The sequence below is a fragment of the Sarcophilus harrisii genome, chromosome 4 (genome assembly GCF_902635505.1).
Source record: "Sarcophilus harrisii chromosome 4, mSarHar1.11, whole genome shotgun sequence".
NCBI classification, from domain to species: Eukaryota; Metazoa; Chordata; class Mammalia; order Dasyuromorphia; family Dasyuridae; genus Sarcophilus; species Sarcophilus harrisii.
Window position 1 is genome coordinate 283,784,242 of NC_045429.1, and position 23,593 is coordinate 283,807,834.

The following is a 23,593-nucleotide window of genomic DNA, read 5'->3' on the forward strand; positions in this document are numbered from 1 at the left end:
TTTTTATTTATCTTTCAATCAATTCACTCTGCTGTATGAGATAATTTCTTTTAAAAAGTTTCTATTTTTTTTCCTCCTTATTCATGACTACTCCCCTTCCTGAATAATTTATGCTTCTGGGACTCTCCTGGAAGAACTATCACCTCACCCACTTGTCAAATAAAACTCTCTTAGCTCAGAAGTATATCTGAAGTCTAGTTTCCATTATGATTACTTCTTTCTCATCTGGGAAGAGTTGCCATCAAATCCATTGTACATTTGGGAGAGGGTACTTTCTGCCACAGAAAGCATAGGGCAAAAGGCATAAGATGATGATATAAGCTCCTTGTTGAGGGAAACAGAAGAAAGTAGAAAGACAAAGGACAAAGAAAAAAGACAGAGGCCCCAAAACATAGAAAACTTGTTTAGAAAAAGGACTAGAGGGGGGAAAAAAAAAGGCAACTAGGTAGCTCAGCAGATAAAGTAGTAGGCCTGACAAGGAAGACCTGCATTCAAATGCAAACACAGATGTTTACTAATTGTGTGACTTTGAGCAAATCACTTTACTCTGTTTACCTCAATTTCCTCATCTATAAAATGAGTTAGGTAGGATGGAGCTGGGATGATGGGAAAGGAAGGGCAGCCCCAGAAAGCAGAGCTAGAGGAATAAGAAAGGAGAACAGGACCAGGGAGAATGAAGTGAAGAAACAATGAACTAAGATTGGGAAGGGAAAGATGGGGGAGAACGGGGGGGGGGGAATGCAAATAGTGAAGAAAGTGTGCTACTCAAAATAACGGTTTGGTCATGTATACTTATTGTGTATCTAATTTATATTTTAATATATTTAACATCTACTGGTCATCCTGCCATCTGGGGGAGGGGGTGGGGGCGTAAGAAGTGAAAAATTGGAACAAGAGGTTTGGCAATTGTTAATGCTGTAAAGTTACCCATACATATAACCTGTAAATAAAAGGCTATTAAATAAAATAAATAATTAATTAATTAAATTTTTTTAAAAAGTGTGCTGCTGGGGAAATCACTAAGCAAATGAAAAGTATATATTTTTTTTCTTTAAAGCCTAAGTCTCTCTCTCTCTCTCTCTCTCTCTCTCTCTCTCTCAGGCTAGAGTAGAGAAGATACAGAGAAAGCGCACAAGTCCACACTTACTAGTCTAACAGCTTTGATCTGTTATATTTCCTATCTGGACTTGTTTGCCCCTCCTTGGACAATCTGGTGGTTCCTCCTTCTGGAGACTCATCATTTTTATGTTGAGTTTAGTAGGCACCCGAATGACTTAGTTAAATTGCAGCTCAGAACTCCTGAGCTCCAAAAATCCACTGACCACAGGGTCCAAAGTAGCAGAAATTCTACACTTGTACCAAAGAACATTATCTTGAAGATCTTTTCTCTAAGGCTCTTACCCCTTTCAAAACTTCTTCCAGGTGGTCTCGGAACTTCATGAACAAGTTTATTTTCCAGCTGGTGGTGCAGTTGACAGAGTTGACCTGAGTGAAGGAAAACAAATCCTGTAAAGTCCCAGAGGTGCCAAGTAACTGAGGGTATAGAGATTGGGAGGGCATTGCAGAGTCATCTCTGGGAGAGGGACACCTGCAGACACTCCTCTGCCCTCGTGGGCCTCCCCCACTCAGAGCCCAGTGAAGAAGACATTCAGTTTTAAGGATATATTCAATCTTCTGTATCCAATAGTTAAATCCTAACCTGAGCCCTGAGCACTCCTATTCCCAGGGCACTCACTTCATCGCTGCCTCTCCTCCCTCATCAAGATTAGCCCTTATAAGGAACATACTGAGATATGGGAGAAACTATCTGTGCAGGCATCCTTCATCAGCCCAGATAACAGTTACCCCATAGTCCTCCAAGAACAGGACAAAAAAAGGGGACAGAAAGCCCTCCCAATCCCTCTGGCTCACCTCTTTGCAGCCGGCATTGTCACTGAGCTCATAGTTGCTGGCATGCAGAGGCTGTCCAGCATTGACAGGATTCAGGATGACTTTGTCCCCCACAACCACCTGGTTGGGAGAGAACAGGTGAGAATACAAGGAACAGGGAGAGAAGGAGAACTCCCTCCCTTTAGTCACCCACCTTTTCTTAGGACCTTTTCTTTCCTAACATTTTCTTTCCAGGCTTTCCAATCTTCTCTCTGGGCCCTGTTTTCTTCCTATGTGAAACTGGAGGGTCAATGTTCACCCCAGCCCATTCCCCAAAAGGATCAGAAACAAAGATACAGGAGAAATACCCAATCCAATTGTCTCAGCCTCTAATGGGACCTTTTGCCCTTTGATGTGTGAGAAGTCTCAGCTCCTTCCTAACTCTTCTCTGTTACCAGCTGGGGACTCACATTGTCCCCATTGCTTCGAAGCTTCCAGAAAGGCTGTATGAAGAGCCAGGAGCCCTCATTTCCAGTGGCATCCAGAGTCACTCTCATGGCATTCTTCTCCAGCAGAGCTGGCAGCCTCTTATTCACAGTCAAATACTTGTTGCTTTTCATGTGAAGAAGCTGAAAGACAAGAAAAGGAGATAGGGACAGGAAGTTGTGATGGCCAACCCCAAGGGTCAAGTGAGAGCTCCCAGCAAAGGGAACTGAGCCAGCAATGTTTATCTCAGGCCCCACACATACACCATGGCACAGGCAGTCAAACATGCACAGAGACTCACAAAAACCATATGCCTGGTTACTCAAATATATTCATGCACAGTCTCACAAACATATCATACCATACAGAGAATCACAGTTATAAATAGTCACCAGAAAATATACATTCACAACCACACCCATCAGTCATACAGAAGCACAATTATACAATCACCCAAAAAAATCCATTCAGTCGCATGCAGAATCACAATCACAAAAAGAAAAAAAATTGACAAAAAATGTAAGTTCAGTTATTTTTCAGTCATGTCCAACTCTTTGTCACCCCATTTGAGGTTTTCTTGGCAAAGATACTGGAGCGAATCACTATTTTCTTCTTCAATTCATTTTACAGATGAGGAAACTAAAGCAAATAGGGTTAAATGAGTTGCCCAGAATCAGATAACTGGAAAGTATCTGAGGCCAGATTTGAATTCACAAAAATGAGTCTTCCTGACACCAGACTTGGCACTTTATTGTGCCCCAAAAAAAGACACATTCACAACCCTATTCATCAGTCACACACAAGCACAGTCATAAAGACAGTCAACCAAAAAGAACATTCATAATTGCACCATTAGTCACACAGAATCGCAGCCACCAAAACATACACATTCATGATCAATCATCTATTAATCACAGACAGAATCAGTGACCAAAAAAAAAATATATATATATACACAATCATACCCATCAATTACAACAGAATCAGGGCTCACGAAATAGTCTCTGAAAGTTGTTACCTTTTGATACTATTATACAAATTCTGGGGAAAGATTCTTAAAATGCTGCTCCAAATGGTGAAACTTAAATTAATGCCTAATCTCACAATTTATAATTAACTTGTGGAGAAAATGTTCAGTTCCTTCTGTCCTCTGCTGATGCATTCAAGTTTATGTGGCCCTAAATTTCAAGATACTTTTCTGTTTCCTCACTATATCCTGTGAAAACCTCTAAGTAGTACATGAAGTACATGAAATTGAGGGGGGGGGCAGAGGGGGGGAGAGAGCTACATTAACCAAGTCTCAATCATGCTATGCATTTGTGATTTAGTCACAAAACCACACAAATGAGATCATACTGCCACACAAAAATCACACCTTGGCCTCATAAAGTCACAAAAATACACTTATAACATCCAAATCTTACAGTCATGCTCATCACAGTCTAACCCAAAGAGCTAAAAATTTACACCTTCACAATCATACCCAAGTTTTAATCAATTTATAAACAATTTGCCTTATACCAAGACACTCACAAAATCACAACACAGAGAGACAAATCAACCTGCTCACACATCCACACACATCCTTATGTCCCAGGGGTCAGTTTACCACCTCAGAAACGGTAACTTAAGGTCACCTTCTCCATTCCCTAAGTTTCCTCCTGATATCACACTTCCTCCCAATTCTCTCCAGATAAAATAGGGGAGGAAAAGAAAGAAGAAATGATAAGTTCATTTCTTTAAAGGGCACCAACTTCCAAGCACATATGAATGAGGGGATATGAAGGATAAATGGAGTTTGAGGTTGGGATGGAGGAAGGAGGGAGACACTGAAGCAATGAGGATGGAGGTAAGTCTCTACCTGTATGACACTGCCATACTTCACCACATCTCCATGAACTTTCTTGTTTTCTGTCTCGTTCTGCTTTTGTTCCATTTGGGCTGCATGCTACAAAAAGATACAAATTTGAGGGGAAAGTAAAGAATAAGGAAAGGATTAGAAGAGAGTCTCTCTGTGGGGTTTGGCCCCTATGACAAAAAATACTCTATCTTTCCCAAATGAACTATCATGGGAACACTATAGACACATTAGATCAGAAATTCATTATTCCTTGTCCCAGGATTGTTGTTGTTTATCCTTCATTCTCAAAATTAGGGAGGTAATACCATGGTATTCAAGTGAATTGGATTTAAGCAAAGGAGGCTGTACAAGGTCACCTACCTCACTTTTCCCTCCAGAGCCATCTGGGTCCAGTGGCAAGCTATAGCTCAAGACAACTAAAGCAAAGTCAGCCTTTCCTAGTCAAGAGAGACTGAGGAAAATGAGGAAAGGCCAGGACTTCTCTGCAACTCCTAGTCACAGAATGCTCTTCAGCAGTGAAAGGTTAAGGAACCTGTCCAGCATCATGCAGTCAATATGAAATGTGTAAGTTAAAGGTGGGAATCCAGGTCTTCCTGACAGAGGGAATCTCCCTATTTTCTAAGCCACACTACTTCTCAGAGTGTATTAGTGCACGACTAAAATTACAGATCAAGTTTGAGCAACAGATCATGAAAGATTTAAAAATATTAAAGGTGAAGCACCCCAAACCAGAGACTTCCTGACTGGCTGAAGATGAGCTTTGGATTGGAAGAGTGGACCAATGGTAGCACTCCACAAAAACCAGATAAATAAGTTACAAACTTAGCCACCATATATTCTAAATAGACAAAGCCGTTTTCTTTTAGGGCCATGGTGAAAGCAGACAATACAACATCCATCTCCTAGGCAAAGTCCCTAGACCAGGTTAAACCTGGAGAACTGTAGTTATTGATTAGGTTAGAAAGCATAGGTCTGATCTAATCTGGAACCAGATAGACTTTTCCTATCACTTTTCTGTGCTGGATCTGTGATTTCATTAGATTAGGAAACTCAAAATGAATATGCTCCTTCTACCAACCTACAAATTTAGAAAGAAGCTTGGCAAGCCCTGAAAAGGTTACTTGCCCAGGGTCTTATCAGGATTTGGATCCAAGTTTCATTGACTTTGAAGCCATCTCTCTCTCTCTCTAACTACTATATCATGTTCCCTCTCTACTAATCTAAGTTTAGAATATTATTTCTTAACTTACATGCTTTCTTTTCCCTTATGAAGCTAGGAAACTAGTTTTGGAGGTGGAAAATGCTATCCACATCCAGAGAGAGAACTGTGGCAATTAAATGTGGATCAAACTATGCATTGATCCACCTTCATTGTTTGTTTGCTTTTTCTTTCTTATAGTTTTTTCCCCCTTTTGGTCTGATTGTTCCTTCACAACATGACAAATATGGAATATGTTTTAAAAGATTACATGTATTTAACTTATATCTGATTGCTTGCTGTCTTGGGAAGGGAGGAAATAAGGGAAGGAGGGAGAAAAATTTGGAACACAAAGTTTTACAAAAATGAATGTTGAAAACTATCTTTACATGTACTTGGAAAAATAAAATACTATTGAATAAAAAAAAAAAAGGACACAGTACTTTGTGGTCTTGAGTGTGGGCAAACAATGGGTAAAAGGGAAAGAGAGAAGTGAATGCTAAATCTAAGCCACCAGAGGTGGTGATAGCAATCGAGAAATGAGAATATAGGTAATTGCCTATATCAAGTACAGCAGATTTCTGACCTCAGGGATCATGAAAAGTCAATCTCAGACTAAAGATTCAAGAGTTAGAGTTGTTTGCCTGAGCCAATGACATCCCAAGAAGCTGATTACAGGCAAGAGAGGCTTAAGGCTCTGAATAACATCCAACATTGATGACAGTCTACCCATTCTTAAAATCCTACAAGGAAAGATTTCCCAACTGAATTGGATGTCTTTCACATCCATTGTTAGAGCACAAACTTTCTGCCAATATAAACCCCATAAAAACACTCCTCCATCCTGGATTGGATCACCTCTTTCTTAACTCCCACACCCCCAGTGGACTGCACGTCCTTTCTAATGCTACTTCTTGTTGTATTTGACAAGGGCTTTTCTCCTCAGCAGGCAACAGAGTACCTAGTGGTAATGGGTAAGGAAAGAGGCACACTAGAAAGAGCTCTGGATTTGAATCCTACCTCTGTCTGCCTCTGCCATCCCAATTCTGATATTTAATCCCTGTGAGACCTGGAACAATTTATTCTATTTTTCTGAATCAAAGGTTTCTTACCAGCTCCTATGACCCCACCTCTGACTCCAACTGGCTAGGTGACCTCCTGGGCTTCATTCCCCTTTATCTCAGTTCCCTCATCTGTACAATATAGAAGGCAATACTCGCACTATCTATCCATGGGGCTATTGTGAGAAAGGCACTTTGTAAGCCACAAAGCAAGAGCTCTATAAATATGAGATATGATTATTTACATCACAAAGGAAAGTTCAAATTTAATGGTGGTTCTCCTAATGTTTTCTTTTTCACATGAAAAAAGTCTTCCCTAGGCATTCCTTCACATCTCTCAGTCAGGAATTCCTTTCTACTAATTTCAGTTCTTCCTGGCTTCTCCCCTCTAAGGCCCAGCCGACTTACTCTTTGAGCTGAGACAAAAGCGCGGAGGTAGAGGGCAGGCAGGCAGGGAAGAGCAAGACATGGCCCAGCTCCCCAAAGTCTGGGGGTGGGAGTCAGTGCCACTCTTGAAAGGATTCCCGGATGCTCTTATCCCTTAGAGTATCTAAAATGAGTCAGTGACTCCTAAGCTCAGAACCAGCCCAGCTGGAGCAGGCACTCGATAGGTAGCCAAGTCCAGAGTGAGAATCCAAAGCTGAGACCCAGAATGTTGTAGTAAGAATGTGATTTGGCAGCCTATGTGTTAGGTCCAGTTCTGCCAGTAACTATCTGAATGACAAAGGGAAAGTTACTTATCTAACCTGGGTGTCACTTTTCTCATCTATAAAATGAGGAGAGGTAGACCAATTGGTAAATCAAATTAGCATTTAGGTGCCTTTTAAGTGCCAGGCACTGTATTAAACTTTTAAGATTTGATCCTTAAAAGTCACCAAATCCAATCCTTGTATTTTCCAGATAAGGATCCTGAGACCCAATTTGAATATAAGACAAAAAATAAATGACAATCAGGGTATGAACCCAAGTGTTTTATCTCCAAATTCAGCAAGCTTTCCAATACTACTACTTTCTTAAGAACCCTTCCAGATATAAATTTATGATCCCCTCATGACCATTGATCTCTAAAGTTTCTTCTTGATACTGTGAACCCATATCTAGAAAGAGCCAAGAAATATCTTATTTCCTAACATTACTCACAAACTACCCAAGCTACAAGGGAATATAAGTTACCATGTGGTCTAAATCCTTTATTTTACAAAAAGAAACGCTAAGACTCAGAGAGAAATAATTTGCCCAAAGTCACACAGTGAATCGGTGGCAGAGTTGGGATGAGAAGCCAAGTTTGCTGATTGACTGGCCAGTGCTCCTTTTGCTCATTAGACAAGTCTGGGTCTTTGAGTCTAAGTCTGGGTAAAGGGAATGGAGGCAATCAGTCCGATCTCTGAGTTCACCAGTGATAAAACAGACTGAGAACTTGTACTGCAGGATCTCTGTCCTCCAAGCTCAAGGTGTTACTAAGTTTAATGAGGTGAAAATCCAGAGACTGCTCTCCCTAACTAAGCTTCATTGACCAGAGGGCAGATCTCCCTGCATCATCTAAGAAGAGGGTATGAATTGGAAATGAATGAAATAAGGTCTGGAGTATCTTTGGGATTGAGAAGGACTGCAGTGGTTGAAATTTCTGCACTTCATACTACACCAAGTTGCCATGGGCTCCACTCAATCTCATTCATTCAAGGGTGAAAGAAACTGTTCCATTTTCTAGTTCTAAATAACCACATTCCACAGGGATGGAGCTGGAAGGTGAGAGAATGGGCCACAGAGGAGTCACCAAAGCTTGGGAACATGGAGGTCAAAACCTGCTGATCTCCTTCAGTGTTTTCACTCTCACTGTTCTCATTCTGTCTGTCTTGACTCTCACTTCCCCCTTTCCACTTTCACTACTCTCATTGTCACTGTCACCATCAACAGTGTTCCCTTCCTCCATCTCATATATACTTCCTATAACATCCAAGACCATAATTCTATTCAATAATAATCTTCTAGAGGAATATCCAAAACCATAGTGTTAAAAGTGGGCAGGTCTACTTTTCTCAATGGAGAAAAGGGTTTGTTATTTAAAATGAATGAATAAAGCACTTTGCTGATCTTTTCCCTCTTTCTTCTGATTATTGTCCTCCTTCCAGTTTCATCCTTAAATATTCTCAATATGGCTTTGTTTAGTTAGGGGCCTTGCCAAGCTTTCTTTAAACTGATTACCTTTACAGCTTCCCTCTATTTTATTATCTCCAATTGTGCTTATTGTCTTCCATCATCTTTCTCTGTAACATTTTTACAAATGAGTTGACATGTTAAACTAGTATTGCCTTTGGCTGCCATAAATCTCTATTTGGTTTGTAAACCAAATAAATATCTGCTGACTAAAGTGCTTCTTAAATTAATTTGGTCTCTTCACTTGATGTCAATTAAACCTTTGACTCAAAGTGCTATGGCAAATCAGGTCCTTTTTCTGTTCATATTCCATTTTTTTAAAGATCAATACCTCGTTTAAATAAGTCAGGTTGGAGTTATTTTAATTGCATGTTATTTTTTCTCTTCATTTTTATTATTTTATCTAACTTAGTACTCATTTTGATATTTCCTCTAAAAAGCCAATGGTCTCACTAAATACAGACTGATTCAGAAATGGATTCCACATTAATAATGAGGAATTTTTTCCTTGTTAACAAGATAATTTAGATAATCACTTGGATTTTTTTTATGTTATTCAGCATTTGTCCAGTTCTCAAAGAAGGGGATGATACATAGTTGTGAGGTTTCTGTGTCAGATATAACTCTTTGTTCCCTCTCATTCCTTATTTCTGAACCATATGTCTCAACATTATTTTCACCCTTTCTACCTATCTCACTATTCCAGCTTTGAATTAAAGTCATTTAATATCAAATATATATTGATTTAATTTGGAAAATCTGGTTTATCCTCTACAACAAATGTGAGTGCACAGGTTGTAATTACTTCCACATCTTTTTGCATGCACATATCACAAGTACTGAAGTACAAGATGACCTAGTATCCCACGCAATAGTGTATTTAGTTGCCTCTGGGTACAGAATAAAACCATTTCTGTATGTTCCCTTATTGGCCTTTTCAAGGAGAACTCTAGATCACCTTACTACTTATTAGTAACTTCCTTTCTAGATTTATTGCTAGACCATCAAGATTGATACAATTCGATTTTTGGCATCTGTATCCCCATTGCCTGGCCATTGTTATTGAAGAAGTAGAAAGGAGCCCACATTGGTCTGATAGGGCCATTTTGGTTTTTTAAAATTTCATTGGTTCCTATGGCCAAAGAGTCATCATGTATGTAGCCTACTAGTAATGAGACTTTCTGTACTTAGCTGGGCTGGTCCTCTCCCCAGATTGTAGAACCTGCCAGAACTTGAGCTTGAACTTAGCTGGCAAAGCCCTCAAGAAATGCCTTGATGAGGTATCAGAGTGGGAGTTTTGTGGTAAGTATATGTGTTAGATGACATTTTGTGAGTAGATGTCACAGAACATGGGCTGTTGGGGTTGGAAGGCACCCTAGAAACCACATAGTTCAAAACTCATTTCATATATGGGGAAATTAAGGCCTAGAGAGTTCATAAATATGAAAGCGAAGATTCAAACTTAGGTCCTCCAACTCCACGTGCAATACTTTTTGTACATGTGATCCTGCTTCCTATATCTATGACTGTGTATAAGCAAAAAAACAACAACAACACACCAAGGATGTGAATTTGTGTACATCTATATCTAAAAAATGAGTCTAAGTGAAGGGGGTGGGTTATGGACTCCTCTGACAGTCTTATGAAACCTATAGATTCCTTTTTCAGAACAATAGTTTTAATGCTAAGGCAGAATGCATAACATTGAAATGGTTATCCAAAAAATTTTTTTTAAATAAATAGATACACAGATACCGGGCCTGTTAATGTATTTAACTCTCTGATTATGAACCTCTAGTTTAATTGTGCAAAGTGTTGAAGAGCATTTATTATGGACCTGTTAGTGTGTCAGGCACCCTACTAAACCCTAAATGTATTAAGTATGAAACTATGAATAAGCAAATACTCATCTGAATGTGTGCACATGTGTGTGTGTGATAGTGTATTCTTACACACCTGGCTCTGAATTAGCATGGGACACAGCCTCTGCCTGTCACAGAGGAGAAAAGAACCCTGTAAGAGACGGGCCACCCTCCTCCTGGCCAGGAAGAGACAAACTTGAAGTTATTTATAACTCTGCCACAGGCAATGGGTCCACCACCCACCCCCACTTCCTGTACTGCTCACATCTGCCAGGCAGCTGCAAGGGACAGCAGGGACGCAGGGTGATCCTCCCTGCTCCTTAACCCCAATAAGCTCATCCTCTTAGCTCAAGCTTGAGCAACCACCCAAGGGGATTAAGTGTGCTAGAGAGAGTCTTGGGAAGTAAGGCTGGAGACAGCCTCAAGGTCAGAGCTTCAGGCCAAGGTCAAGTCCTTGGAAAGGACTCTCAGTCATAACAAAGAGCAACAAGATCAGGGAACAGGGTCAAGTGTCTGCTGGGGGCAAGTCAGAGAAGTGGAAAATGGACAATGTGGGCAAAGGAAGATTGGCAGCAGGAAATCTCTGCACACTGAAGACAAAATGAGTAGTTGGCAATGAAGATGAACAGACTTCACTTTTAGTCAAAGAGAAGCCCAAGTGGCCCAGGGAAGTTTGGACTATCTTGTCTCCTTCCAACATTGAATTTTTACATTCTAACATTCTCTGCTCCAATGTTTTATGTCCTGAGATCCCTTTCCACTCCTCCCCAGGGTCCTCTTCCTCCTCACCTGCAGCTTCTGGAGTAGGACAACATCAGAGATCTTCTCTTTGTCCTGCTTGGTCTGCTTGGCTTTCCAGTACTGCTTCTGGGCTGAATATCGGTTCATGGGGCACACCTTGAAAAGGCAGTCTGAAAGAGAAGACAGAGGGAAATGACGCTTTAAATTGGGAGGCATTTCTGGGAGGGAGAGAGAAGAGGCTACTGGGAGAATACCACACTCTTTTAGGCTGACACAGTCTATCTCAGAAAGCCATATTTAGTGAAAAGAGCCCCTGAAGTCCTGATCTCTGATATCTTGTGTGATCTCTGAATAAGTTAATTTTCCTTCTCCTCCATAAAAAGCAATTGGATTATGTGGTTACCTTTCATTCTGACAATGGATAACTAAACTATAAAGCAATACTTGGGCCTGGGAAAGCAGCCCAGGTGGAATGGAATATAATGTATCAGGCAATGAATTACTTGGGATGATTACTGTACTGTCCCAACAAAGTTCAGTTCAAGTAAGTGAGCCAAACATTTGAATTTATAGTGCAAAGATCTCATTAATTTATAAATATTTTTGTGGTCAACCCTGAAAGGGAAAGTCAAAGAAATAAACCTTAGCCGCTGCCTTCAAGAAAAGTGCACATGAAGGCAGTTAGGTGACACAGTGGATAAAGAACCAGCCCTGGAGTCAGGAGGACCTGAGTTCAAATCTAGCCTCAGACACTTGACCTTTATTAATTGTATGCCTTTGGGCAAGTCATTTAACCTGGATTACCTCCACATACAATAAAAAAAAGAAAACTTCCCATGAGTAGGAACAATCATTCATTTATACAATTACAATTACAATATAGGATAGAATATGGCCAATAAAAGTGCTCTGGGGAAGGGTAGAGTTCAAAAAAAGGAGAGAGAGCTCACTTTCAGATGAGAAAGTCAAGGAATACTTCCTGGAAGTGTTGACATCTAAGCCATGTAGGAAGTTTACAAGAAAGGAGAGTTGGAGACAGAGTACATTCCAAGTAAATGGAATTTCAGAAGCAAAAACACAAAAATTAGAAGACTGATTAGACCCAAGAGATCATGGATTTAGAGTTGGAGAGAAACTCAGAGATCGTTTAATATCTAACCCCCTTATTTTGCAAATGGGTAGGGTGCAGATTGCAGGAGGGTAGAATGGGTGGTACCCTCTGATTAGAGACTCTAAGGCTGGGTGTATGACTCAGGTCTGGACAATAGCTCATGGGTTGCTGGCACTTTGCCTGTGAAATAGGCAGATCCCAGCAGAATCAGAGGAAGCTGGGTTTTCAGCATGGTAAGACCCTAACCCTAGGTCTCAGATATAAGTGTATACCTTCTCCCATTCTTCTTTCTCTTTTTCCTCCTCTTCCTCCTTTTCTTTCTCTTCCTTCTCCATTCTTCCTCTGCTTCTCTATTCTTTTCAGGTACTATGTATCTGATCTCTCTCTAATGGATTCTTATTTCCCTCTATTGGATATTTACTAAATTGTTTTGGGAACAGTCCCCTAAAACAAACAAAAATGTCTCAGACATCCCCTCCCCTTGGGAAGCTCACAGTCCAGTTGAGAAAACAAGATTAACAACCATGAAAAGATATTAAAACAAGAAAAGAGCACTTTTTCAAGAGAAGAAATTGAAAATATTAACTGTGCTACAAAAAAAAATGATCTAAATCACTAAAAATTTTAAAAATGTAAAGGAAATCAACTCCGAGGTTCCCTCCTCTTCTCCACCACCCCCCCCATCAGATTGGCAAAGCTGACAGAAAAATCAAATGACAAATTTTGGAGGACAAAATAGGCACATTCATGCACTGTTGGTAGAGCTATGAATTGATTTAGCCTTTCTGGAAAGCAAATTGGAGCTATATCCCAAAAGTCAACCAACTGCACCCTTTGACCCAGAACTAACACTACTAGGTTTATACTCTGAAAGACTCCAAAAAAGAGTCCTCCAAAAAAGAGGGAAATGACTCATATATACAAAAATATTTTACCAGTTCATTTTGTGGTGAAAAAAGACTGGAAACTAAGGAGGTGTCTATCAATCGAGGAACAGCTGAATAGATTATGAAATATAAATATAACAGAATACTATTGTACTATAGGGATACCTAGGTGGTATAGCAGATAGAAAACAGAGTCTAGACTCAGGGAGACTCATCTTCCTGATTTCAAATCTGGCCTCAGATATTCACTAGCTGCATCACTCCGAGAAAGTCAGTTAACCCTACTGACCTCAGCTCCTCATCTATAAAATGAGCTGGAGAAGGAAATGGTAAACCACTCTTTTCCACTGGTAATGGTAATGGAGAAGGAAATGGTAAACCATAATATCTTTGCCAAGAAATTCTCAAAATGGGGTCACAGAGTCGAATTCAAATGAAATGACTGAACAGATTGTGCTGTATGAAATGATGGAGAGAATTTCAGAGAAACCCAATAAGACTTACTTATATAAGCTGATAGTGGAGAGAGTAGAACTGGAAGGAACATTTATTGCGAAAATATCGTAAAGATAAAAATCTTTGAAAAACATAATTAAGAACTCTGACCAATGAAACAACCAACCATAATCCTAGAAGGAAAAATAATGAAACATGCTACTCACCACCTGGCAGAGAGAGATGAACTCAGTCTGCAGAATGAGACATAGAAAGATCTGAGGGTTTTAATGGACTATGAGTTCAGAATGAAGCAAAATAGTAATAAGGCAACTAAAAAACTAAAAACAATCAGAGAAATATGGTGTCCTATTTTACTTAGCCACAGTCAGCTCATATCTGGAATACCGTCTTCAATTATGGGTATCACATTTGACAAAAGACATCAGTAATCCAGAATGATCAGAAAATGTAGCCAGGAGCTCTTTTTATAGTGGCTAGAAACTGGAAACTGAATGGATACCCATCAACTGAAGAATGGCTGAATAAATTGTGGTATATGAATGTTATGGAATATTATTGTTATGTAAAAAATGACCAGCAGGATGATTTCAGAAAGGCCTGGAGAGACTTACATGAACTGATGCTGAGTGAAATGAGCAGAACCAGGAGATCATTATACAAGACAACAACAATACTATATGATGATCAATTCTGATGGACATGGCCCTCTTCAACAATAAGATGAATCAAATCAATTCCAATTGTTCAATAATGAAGAGAACCAGCTACACCCAAGTGAAAGAACTATGGGAAATGAATGTGAACCACACATAGCATTTCTACTCCTTCTGTTTTTGTCCACTTACATTTTTGCTTTCCTTCTCAGATTATTTTTACCTTATTTCTAAATCCGATTTTTCTTGTGCAGCAAGATAACTGTATAAATATGCATACACATATTGCATTTAACATATACTTTTTTTAAAATAACTTTTTATTGACAGAACCCATGCCAGGGTAATTTTTTACATTATCCTTTGCACTCACTTCTGTTCCGATTTTTCCCCTCCCTCCCTCCCTCTACCTCCTCCCCCAGATGGCAAGCAGTCCTATACATGTTAAATAGGTTACAGTATATCCTAGATACAATATACGTGTGCAGAACCAAACAGTTCTCTTGTTGCACAGGAAGAATTGGATTCAGAAGGTATAAATAACCCAGGAAGAAAAACAAAAAAGCAAACAGTTTACATTCATTTCCCAGTGTTCTTTCTTTGGGTGTAGCTGCTTCTGTCCATCATTGATCAATTGAAATTGAGTTAGATCTTCTCTTTGTCAAAGAAATCCACTTCCATCAGAATACATCCTCATACAGAATCGTTGTTGAAGTATATAATGATCTCCTGGTTCTGCTCATTTCACTCAGCATCAGTTCAATAACATATACTTTAACATATTTAATATACATTGGACTACCTGTCATCTAAGGGTGGGGGTGGGGAGGAAGGAGGGGAAAAGTTGGAACAAAAGGTTTTGCAAGGATCAATGCTGAAAAATTACCCATGCATATAACTTGTAAATAAAAAGCTATAATTTTTTAAAAATTAATTAATTTAAAAGAACGAAAGAAAATGTAGCCAGGATGAGCATTTCATCATCAGATTGTGCTATATGAATTCTGTATGAAAAGAGATATTTAGCCTAAAGATGGAAAAAACTCATCAGGGAGGGCATGAAAGAGTGATGAGATTTGTTCAGCTTATTCCAACAACTAAATAGAGGAGCAAAGTGGGGGGAGGGGAAGGAGTTTCAAATTAGCCTAATGCCAAGAAGGAAAAGCTTCCTAACTGTCCAAAAGTGTAAGGAACTGTCCTAAGATGTGATATCTCCTCACTTAGAGCTCTTCAAACTAAAAATAAATGACCACCGAATGCAATGGTGTAGAGATTAACGATCAGGTAATGTTAGGACATAATAGTGTCTGAGGAATCAGGAGCTCAGAGCAAGAAGAGATCCCTGGGGTGGTTAGGGAAAGATCCACTGACAATATATGAGCAGAATTGGGTCTTGGCAAATGAGCATGTTTTCACAGCCATTGAGGAGGAAAGGCTCTCCAAGAAAGTCACAGTATGGGCAAAATTGCAAAGGCAATAAAAGTCACAATTTGTGAGAAAGAAGGATTGTAGCTAGGAAATCAGCCTAGCTGGAGGAGAAGAGTACTGCTATTCACGTAGAATAAGTCTTTCCAAATATACCAACAGTTCAGGAGTTTTCATGATGGAGGCAGTCAAATAGGACTAAACAATTCAATCGTGAATCTAAGGAATTCTGATGCTAGAAGTTAAGAAAAAGGGAGAAAGAAATCAAAAGATCTTAAAACAAAACAAGGACCCTAAAAGGACCAAGAATTGACTACAGGAGATCATAGAATCCTAGATTAAAAGCTAAAGGGAATTTAGTCTCCAACGCCTTTATTTTACAGATAAGGAAATTGTGAGTCATAGGTTCTGTGACTTATTCAGGATCATACAGACAGGAAGTATGTGGAGTAAGGTTTAAACAAAGATTTCCCCAACTCCCTAACTCCAGGTCCAGTGCCCTCCCATCATGCTACCTTTCAAAAATGTTCCAAAATGTTCTTGGAGGGGAAAACCTAAGCAAAGGTAGCCCCCCCATGTATTCCTGGAGTGAAAGGAGGCTCCAGAGAGTCTCAGTTGTCTTCAAGATTATCTAAGCTCTCATCTTCCTGGAGCTTTCTTTCCCAGGGTTTACCCAATCCTGAAGACAACTGATAGGTACATTGATGTTTAATACAGTACCTGAAGTCAGAATACTTGCCCTCAGGGTACTTTCAATAAAATGAAATATGGTGGAAGATTAGCCCTTCCTTTCAGAAACCTAATAGGGCAGACCAAGACATGTAATGTTCTGGTTAGCTTTCTGGAGATCTCGGGACCAGCCTGGGTTTCAGCAAAGTAATCACCATGAGAATAGTCAGGGATAAAGTCAAAAGTCTTTATTGTCTCCTTCACAGTCTGTCTCCTTCACTTGGGGCCTGGCTAGCCTTCTGAAGGGCCTTCGGACGGGCCTTGGTCTCAGTGGAGAAATAAAGGAAGACAGGCCAACCACCATGATGCGGGTGGGAGATGGAATGTCTCTCCCAGTTCTTGTTGGCTCTTATATACTCTATTATAAGTATATCATCATAGGTATCAATCTTGTAGAACTATATTAAGTACTAAGTACATGTAAACTAGAGATTTCCACTTCCACTTCCACTGAGTTAACATTTTGTTTCGAGTATACTTCTCCAGAGTTCTGCCCTTTACAAAGACAGATCAATTAGGTCTAAGAGTAAAGGCAAAATCTTGATTTTCAGAGGACCCCATTCCCCTTCCCTTTCTTTTCCCTTCCCTCCCTGTCTTCATCTTTCCTTCCTCTCTCCCTCCTCCTGTCTCTCTTCCTCTCTTTCCCATATACTACAATTTATCATTCCTATTCCACAATCCACAGTTTTGACTCTGATTAACCAGTGCAATCACATACTATCATCTACCTTTTAATTCTTGTTTCTTTGTACTATCACTTGATAAATCCCAACCTTGGAAATCTTACTACCCACTTTCTATCCTTGCTAAATAGTCATGGAGACCAAATAGCAAATTCACCAGGAATTTGTCATCTAATCCTCACTATCATACAGCTGCTTTTATTCTTTTCTATCACGTTCTTCAACAGTGTCTTCTCTGAACCCTCTCCTCACTCCTCACCTCATCACTTCTTCTACCTTTCCTCTCAAAAGACTCTCTTCCTTTGCTATCTGTCACGAGCTTCCTATTTGCTTTGATTCCACACCTGAAAACCTTGCTTAAAATCCCCCATTCTCTCTAACTTTGCTTTAGGTCTCTGATGAGACCTTCTCTTTATCAAGGCTAACCCCATCTCTTATGTTCATAATCCTATCCATTCCATTCACTTACAGAGATTTGGCACCTTGATCAATCTCTCTCTCATCTTCAATCTCTCCTATACATTAACTCTTCTTCCAAGGCTTACACATATGTCTGTGTCTTCTGGATCTTGGAAAAATCTTTATTTGTGCTTTTCCTCAATGAATGCTATTTCCTCAAACTATATTCCTATATTCCTTCTCTCTTACACAGACAAATTCCCAGAAAGGGTTATCATTGCCTATAGATTTGCATTCCTTTCAATGAAATTGCTTTTCCAAGGTAGGCAATGATCTCCTCTGTCCTAAATAAAATGGCCTTCTCTTTGTCCTCAGCTTGACCCTCTGTAGCTTTTGACATAGTGAATCTCCCCCTCTCCTCGGATGATTTCTCTTCCTTTAATTTCTGTGACAATGTTATCTTTAATTGTTTTTTATCTTTCTGTCCAACCATTTTCAGTCTCCTCTGCAAGTTTATCATTTTCCTGCAACACTAAATGAGGACACCCCTAAGGCCCTATCCATTCTCCCTAAAAGCCTTCAACATTCTAATTAGTTCAATTATCATTATCTGTAGTTAACAACAAAATCTACACACCAACCCCAATCCTTCCACTAACCTTTAGTCTCACATTACCAGCCACATGCAGGATAATTTCACTCAGATAGCCTGCAGACACCTCAAACTCAACAAATCCAAAAGGGAGCTCATTACATTTTCCAAACCCCACACCTCCAAAAACAAAAACAAAAAAACCAATCCATCCTCCAAATTTCCCTATTCCTATCAAAATTACCACTACTCTTGAAGTCACTCAGGTTTACAATCACAGTCATTCATAATTTTCTCATCTCTCCCCACCCCATCCCCACCATGTAATCAGCAGTCATGTTCTGTTGATTTGCACAACTTTTCTTGAATCTGACCCCTTTTCTATCCTCACAGACCTAGTTAGTTCAAGCCTTCATTTTACTTTTTCTTAACTAGTGCAGTAGCTTCTTAATTGGTTTCCATTCGTGCTCTACAGAGCTGCCTAACTTATATCTCTAAAAAATACTTATGACCATGCCATGCCGCATCTTCCTCAAAAATCTTCATTAGCTCTCTGTTGCTTCAAGGATAAAATGCCTTAATCTTGTATTTATAACCATCTAGCCCGTGGCTCTGCTTCAAGACTCATTTCATTATCATTCTCCTCATGATAGCCTTAAGAGTGATTTACTAAACTATGCATACCATTTGATCCAGTAGTGTTTCTACTGGACCTGTATCCCAAAGAAATCATAAAGAAAGGAAAGGAATCCACATGTGCAAAAATGTTTGTGGCAGCCCTCTTTGTAGTGGCTAGAAACTGAAAAATGAATGGATGCCCATCAATTGGAGAATGGCTGAATAAATTTTGGTATGTTATGGAATATTATTGTTCTGTAAGAAATGACCAGCAGGATGATTTCAGAGAGGCCTGAAGAGACACGAAATGATGTTAAGTGAAATGAACAGAACCAGGAGATTATTTTACACAGCAACAAGATTATATAATGATCAATTCTGATGGACTTGGCTCCTTTCAACAATGATTCAGGCTAGTTTCAATGGTCTTGTGATGAAGAGAGCCATCTGCACCCAGAGAGAAGACTGTGGGGACTGAATATGAATTTTCATTCTTTTTATTGTCACTTGCTTGCATTTTGTTTTCTTTCCCATTTTTCTTTTTTTGATCTGATTTTTCTTGGGCAGCATGATAATTGTGAAAATTACACATGTCTAATATCTACTGGATTACTTGTTCTCTGGGGAGGGGGGGAAAGAGGGAGAAGGAGGGAAAAAATTTGGAACACAAGGTTTTACAAGGGTAAATGTTAAAAATTATTTAATCATATATTTTGAAAATAAAAAGCTTTAATGAAAAAATGAAAAATGTGACCTGCTAGCTGTTTCTTGTACATAATACACCATGCTTTGCCTCTGTATCTTTCCATAATCTGTCCACCATTTTGGAATACACTCTTCTTTTATTTCTTCCTCAGAGAATCCTAACTTCCTTTAATATCCCACCTTCTACAGAAGTCCTTTCCTGATCCATTATTATTATTATCACCCTTAACTTCTTGGAAATTACTCTATATTACTTGACCTACACTTTCTACTTATTATTTGTATAGGGGTTCTTGTCTCCCATACTCCTTGATGGCAAACTGATTCATGTCTATCTTTATGTCCCCAGTTCTTTACACAGTACTTTGCTCTTAATAAGTGCTTACTAAATGTTTGCTAGAATATTAAATTGAGGGGAAAGGTTAAATTTTAATGCTAATAATTGTAGTCACCTCTTAGGGAGGGTCACATAACTCTGGGTAGCAACACCTGAAGAATCAAGGATCAAGAAACCCTAAAACAAAGAGTGTTAAGATGAGAGAGAAGCTTTCTTTTTCCCTTTTGGTCTTATTTTTCTTGCCCAACATGAAAATATGGAAATGTGTTTAAAAGGATTGTATATATTTAACCTATATCAGATGATTTACTGTCTTGGGGAGAGGGGTGGAGGGAGAAAAATTTGGAATACAAAGTCTTTTTAAAAATGCATATTGAAAACTATGTGTATTTGGAAAAATAAAATACTATTTAAAGAAAAGATGAGGGAGAAGAGGTAAAAGAATACAAATAATGGAGCCATGCAACCAGTCAGGGCACATCTCACTGCTCATTCAAACATGCACATACATACATGCACACAGAGGTACCATCTCTGTGTAAGCAAAAGAAGTAAATAAGAATGTCAGACTGCCCCAATTCCGGAGTGCTGAGCTCTGGCATTTCAGCTCTGCTCTCTAAGCATGTCAGGACTTGGGGCTAGGTCTTGAAGGAGGCTGTAAAAGAAGAGAGCCAAGCAGCAGCTAAAACCCCTGAGGTTTGGACATCCAACATGGGACTTATTACAGCTCCTGACAAACCCAGAGGATTTGTGTGTGTGTGTGTGTGTGTGCGCGCGCAAACACACAGGATGAGGGAGAGGGAAGTAAGGGAGAAAGACAAGAGAACACCTGAAGAAGGATTAGGAAATGAAACGGGGCAAGATGGAAAGCTTAGAAAACACCTCCTTCTTTTCTCCCCCACTTTCCCAATTTGCACTTCAGCCCCAAGCCCATCCCCTTAATGCCTATGTAATACAGTGGATTTAGATCCCAACCCTGACCCTGACTAGAGCATGTAACCTGGGCATTCATCTCTTTCCCAAACTTCAATTTTCTCCTATGGAGAATATGAACAAATAATCTGTCCCTGACCAATCTGCCAGATGGACAGATTAGAAAAGCCTTGAAAGGGAAGTTGTATCACCAGCCTTGTGGGCAGTCTTCCTGAAGCCTGAGTCATGAAGGCTACTGAAGATGAAGGTCAGAGCCCCAGTCTATGTGTTCTCTAGTGCTCTGGGATCATCCCCACCCTGGCAGCTGTTAGAATCTCTGCCCCAAGAGTTTAAGAGTACCGTCCTGGTTCTAGCCCTAATTCACTAATATTAGTAGTAATAATAATTAGTGGTAGTAGTAGTATTTTTACTAAGCTCATACTATGTGCTGAGCATAGAGATGCAGACAGAAATAAAATAGCTCCTGTTCTCAAGGAGCAGGGGAGAAAACGTGTACACAGATAAGTAAGTAAGTACAAAAATACAATGAGAATACAAACTACTTTGGGGAAAGGGAGCCAGAAGTCACAGTGGAGAGAATCAGGAAAGACTCATTTACAAGACAGAGCTTGCTCTGGGTCTCAGTTTCATATAAAACTAGATACTCATGGGATTATCTTAGGGCTCAAAGGTTTCTCCCAACTTCAACAGTCTGGGCTCTCTGACTTCACCGCCGGCCACAGGGATAGCCAGACACAATGACAGAGGATCAGGGGGTGCCAAGGCAGAGCCAACTTGTGTGAGCTGGTCCTTGGGAGGGAAGGAGAAGTAAAACTCCAGAGGGGCCAAATGTGCTGAACGGCATTTAGACACTATCATTTATTGTCTATCTGCCGTCTTGTCTGACCACATCCTTAGCCCAGGCCTCAGATCCCTGGGAAGGCCCTTGTGACAGAGGTGAAGGATTCCAAGTAATAGGTAGGATGTCCCTAAACGAGTATCAGCCAACAAACACAATGACCAGTATTTATCGCCCCTTCCACGTGAGAGCAGAGCCCTGCTAGGCAGTCAGCACCACGAGCTAGGCTGGTGACTCCCCCCACCCAGAGAACAACGGCTCCTCTGGGCCAAGCAGAGAATATCCCTGGCTCCAAACAAGGGTCGAGGAGGAGGGCAGAGACCCTGGCCCGTCCTATCTGGCCACCTCCGCCCGGCCCTGCCTCTCACCTGGCAGCTCCCAGCAGGACCAGGATCAGGGGGGAGGGAGAGCACTTCTCCCAAGAGCCGGCCGGGCCCGGGGTTAAAGGCAGCTGTCTCCCTTCCACAGCCATCTCAAAGCACAGTAGGGAGAGCGGCTGCCAAAACGACAGCAGAACCTGGCCCCGCTCCGAGTTGGGATGGGGGCATGCAGGCCCCTGCTGGGGAGATAGTGGGGGCGGAAGGTGGGGGGGCTCCGAGTCAGGCCTCCCATCTGAACGGTGCCCCTCCCTAGCTTTGGGGAAATGGAGGGGGGAGGGAAGAATGGGGAGGTCAAAGCAGCGTTTGTTCAGCAGCTTTTTGTTGTTGGAAACTGGCCTCAAATTCTCTCAATTCCAGACCCCAGGCAAGTCTTTGGCCACACCCACTTTCCTGACATATCCCCAGCAGACACACACACACACACACACACACACACACACACACACACACCCCGCTACTGAAGCAAATACACCTAACTCGGACATAGAAGCAAATAAACACACATATCTACCTAATACACAGACCCTTCCTGCAACAGAGCAACATAGACCCCTCCTCCTCCAGGAAGACAAACACCTTTTTCTTTCTTGCTTGCTCCTCCTCTCTCCCTACCTGTTCATTTGTTTTCTACCTCTCTCTCCTTTCTCTTTTTCAGTCTCTCTCCCTCTCGGTCTGTCTGTCTGTCTGTCTCCATATGCCTCTCTCCTCTCCTTCCACTCTTACTCATTCTCTCGGTCATTTTGTATCTGTCGTCTCCGATACCCACTTGGGTCTATCTCCTCTCTATGGGTCTGTGTTCTACTAATCTTTTTCTCCTCAAATGTCTCTGTCTCTCTCTTGTGTGAGTGAGAGAGACACACCGAGACAGGTACAAAGATACACACACACACACACACAGAGCTCTACACTCCCATATTCCACCCTCTCAGCAGGGCCAAAGAGGAAAACCTTAGAAGGGAATCCCAAATTCCCAAGGGGATCCCTCCCACGAGGGAGGAAGGGCCTCCTTGTGATCCCGCCAGAACTCTGGGAAGGAAACCCTAAAGAATTCTGTTTGCAAGTCCTTGCTAGCATTGTCTAACCTAAATCCCTCCAGCTCTAAATGAAACTGATAGCCTTGGATCCATCAGCTATCTTGGGGTCTAGGCCATAGTAAGAATAAGTCCTGGAAAAGTATCCTTACATCTGTTCTGTTCTTATATCTAACAGCTCTAACCATGGGAGAAAGATCAATTGGGTCTACAAACATAATAAAGCCATAAAACAAACTTCCTTAAATTTTGAGTCTTAACAGGGAGCTTTTTAAGTTGGGTTATTTAGTCCTTTCAGCCAGGACATGAGAGGACTTGGGCCACTCATTATTCTGGGTCCTTCTTAACAAAGGTTCTATCTGGACAATAATTCTTAAGCATAAGATCCCAATGGAGATGCTAGAGAGTTGACCCCATACCTTTATATGTTCTTTCCCTCGTTCCATAACTCTTTGGCAATAGGCTTGAAGATCTAAAGAGAGTCCCCTTAGAAAAATCTGAACACATGGAGACCAAAGAATCAAGTATGGAGTACTTTTTTCCCTGCTGACCCTTTGAATCCCAGATTATTGGGCAACAGA

The 23,593-nt window shown here is 40.6% G+C and overlaps 1 protein-coding gene across 4 annotated transcripts in view; it reads right to left on the reverse strand.

Annotated features, from left to right (window-relative positions):
• ITPR3 (inositol 1,4,5-trisphosphate receptor type 3) overlaps positions 1 to 23,593 on the reverse strand; it is a 145,223-nt gene that overhangs the window by 70,290 nt on the left and 51,340 nt on the right. For all 4 annotated transcript variants that reach the window (XM_031965057.1, XM_031965056.1, XM_031965055.1 and 1 more), the window contains 5 exons: positions 11,281 to 11,402; positions 4,217 to 4,303; positions 2,340 to 2,498; positions 1,912 to 2,010; positions 1,402 to 1,485 (listed from right to left, as the gene is read on the reverse strand). In XM_031965057.1, the coding sequence (XP_031820917.1) occupies positions 1,402 to 1,485; positions 1,912 to 2,010; positions 2,340 to 2,498; positions 4,217 to 4,303; positions 11,281 to 11,379 (528 nt within the window). In that variant the 5' untranslated portion in view covers positions 11,380 to 11,402. The remainder of the gene's footprint in view (positions 1 to 1,401; positions 1,486 to 1,911; positions 2,011 to 2,339; positions 2,499 to 4,216; positions 4,304 to 11,280; positions 11,403 to 23,593) is intronic.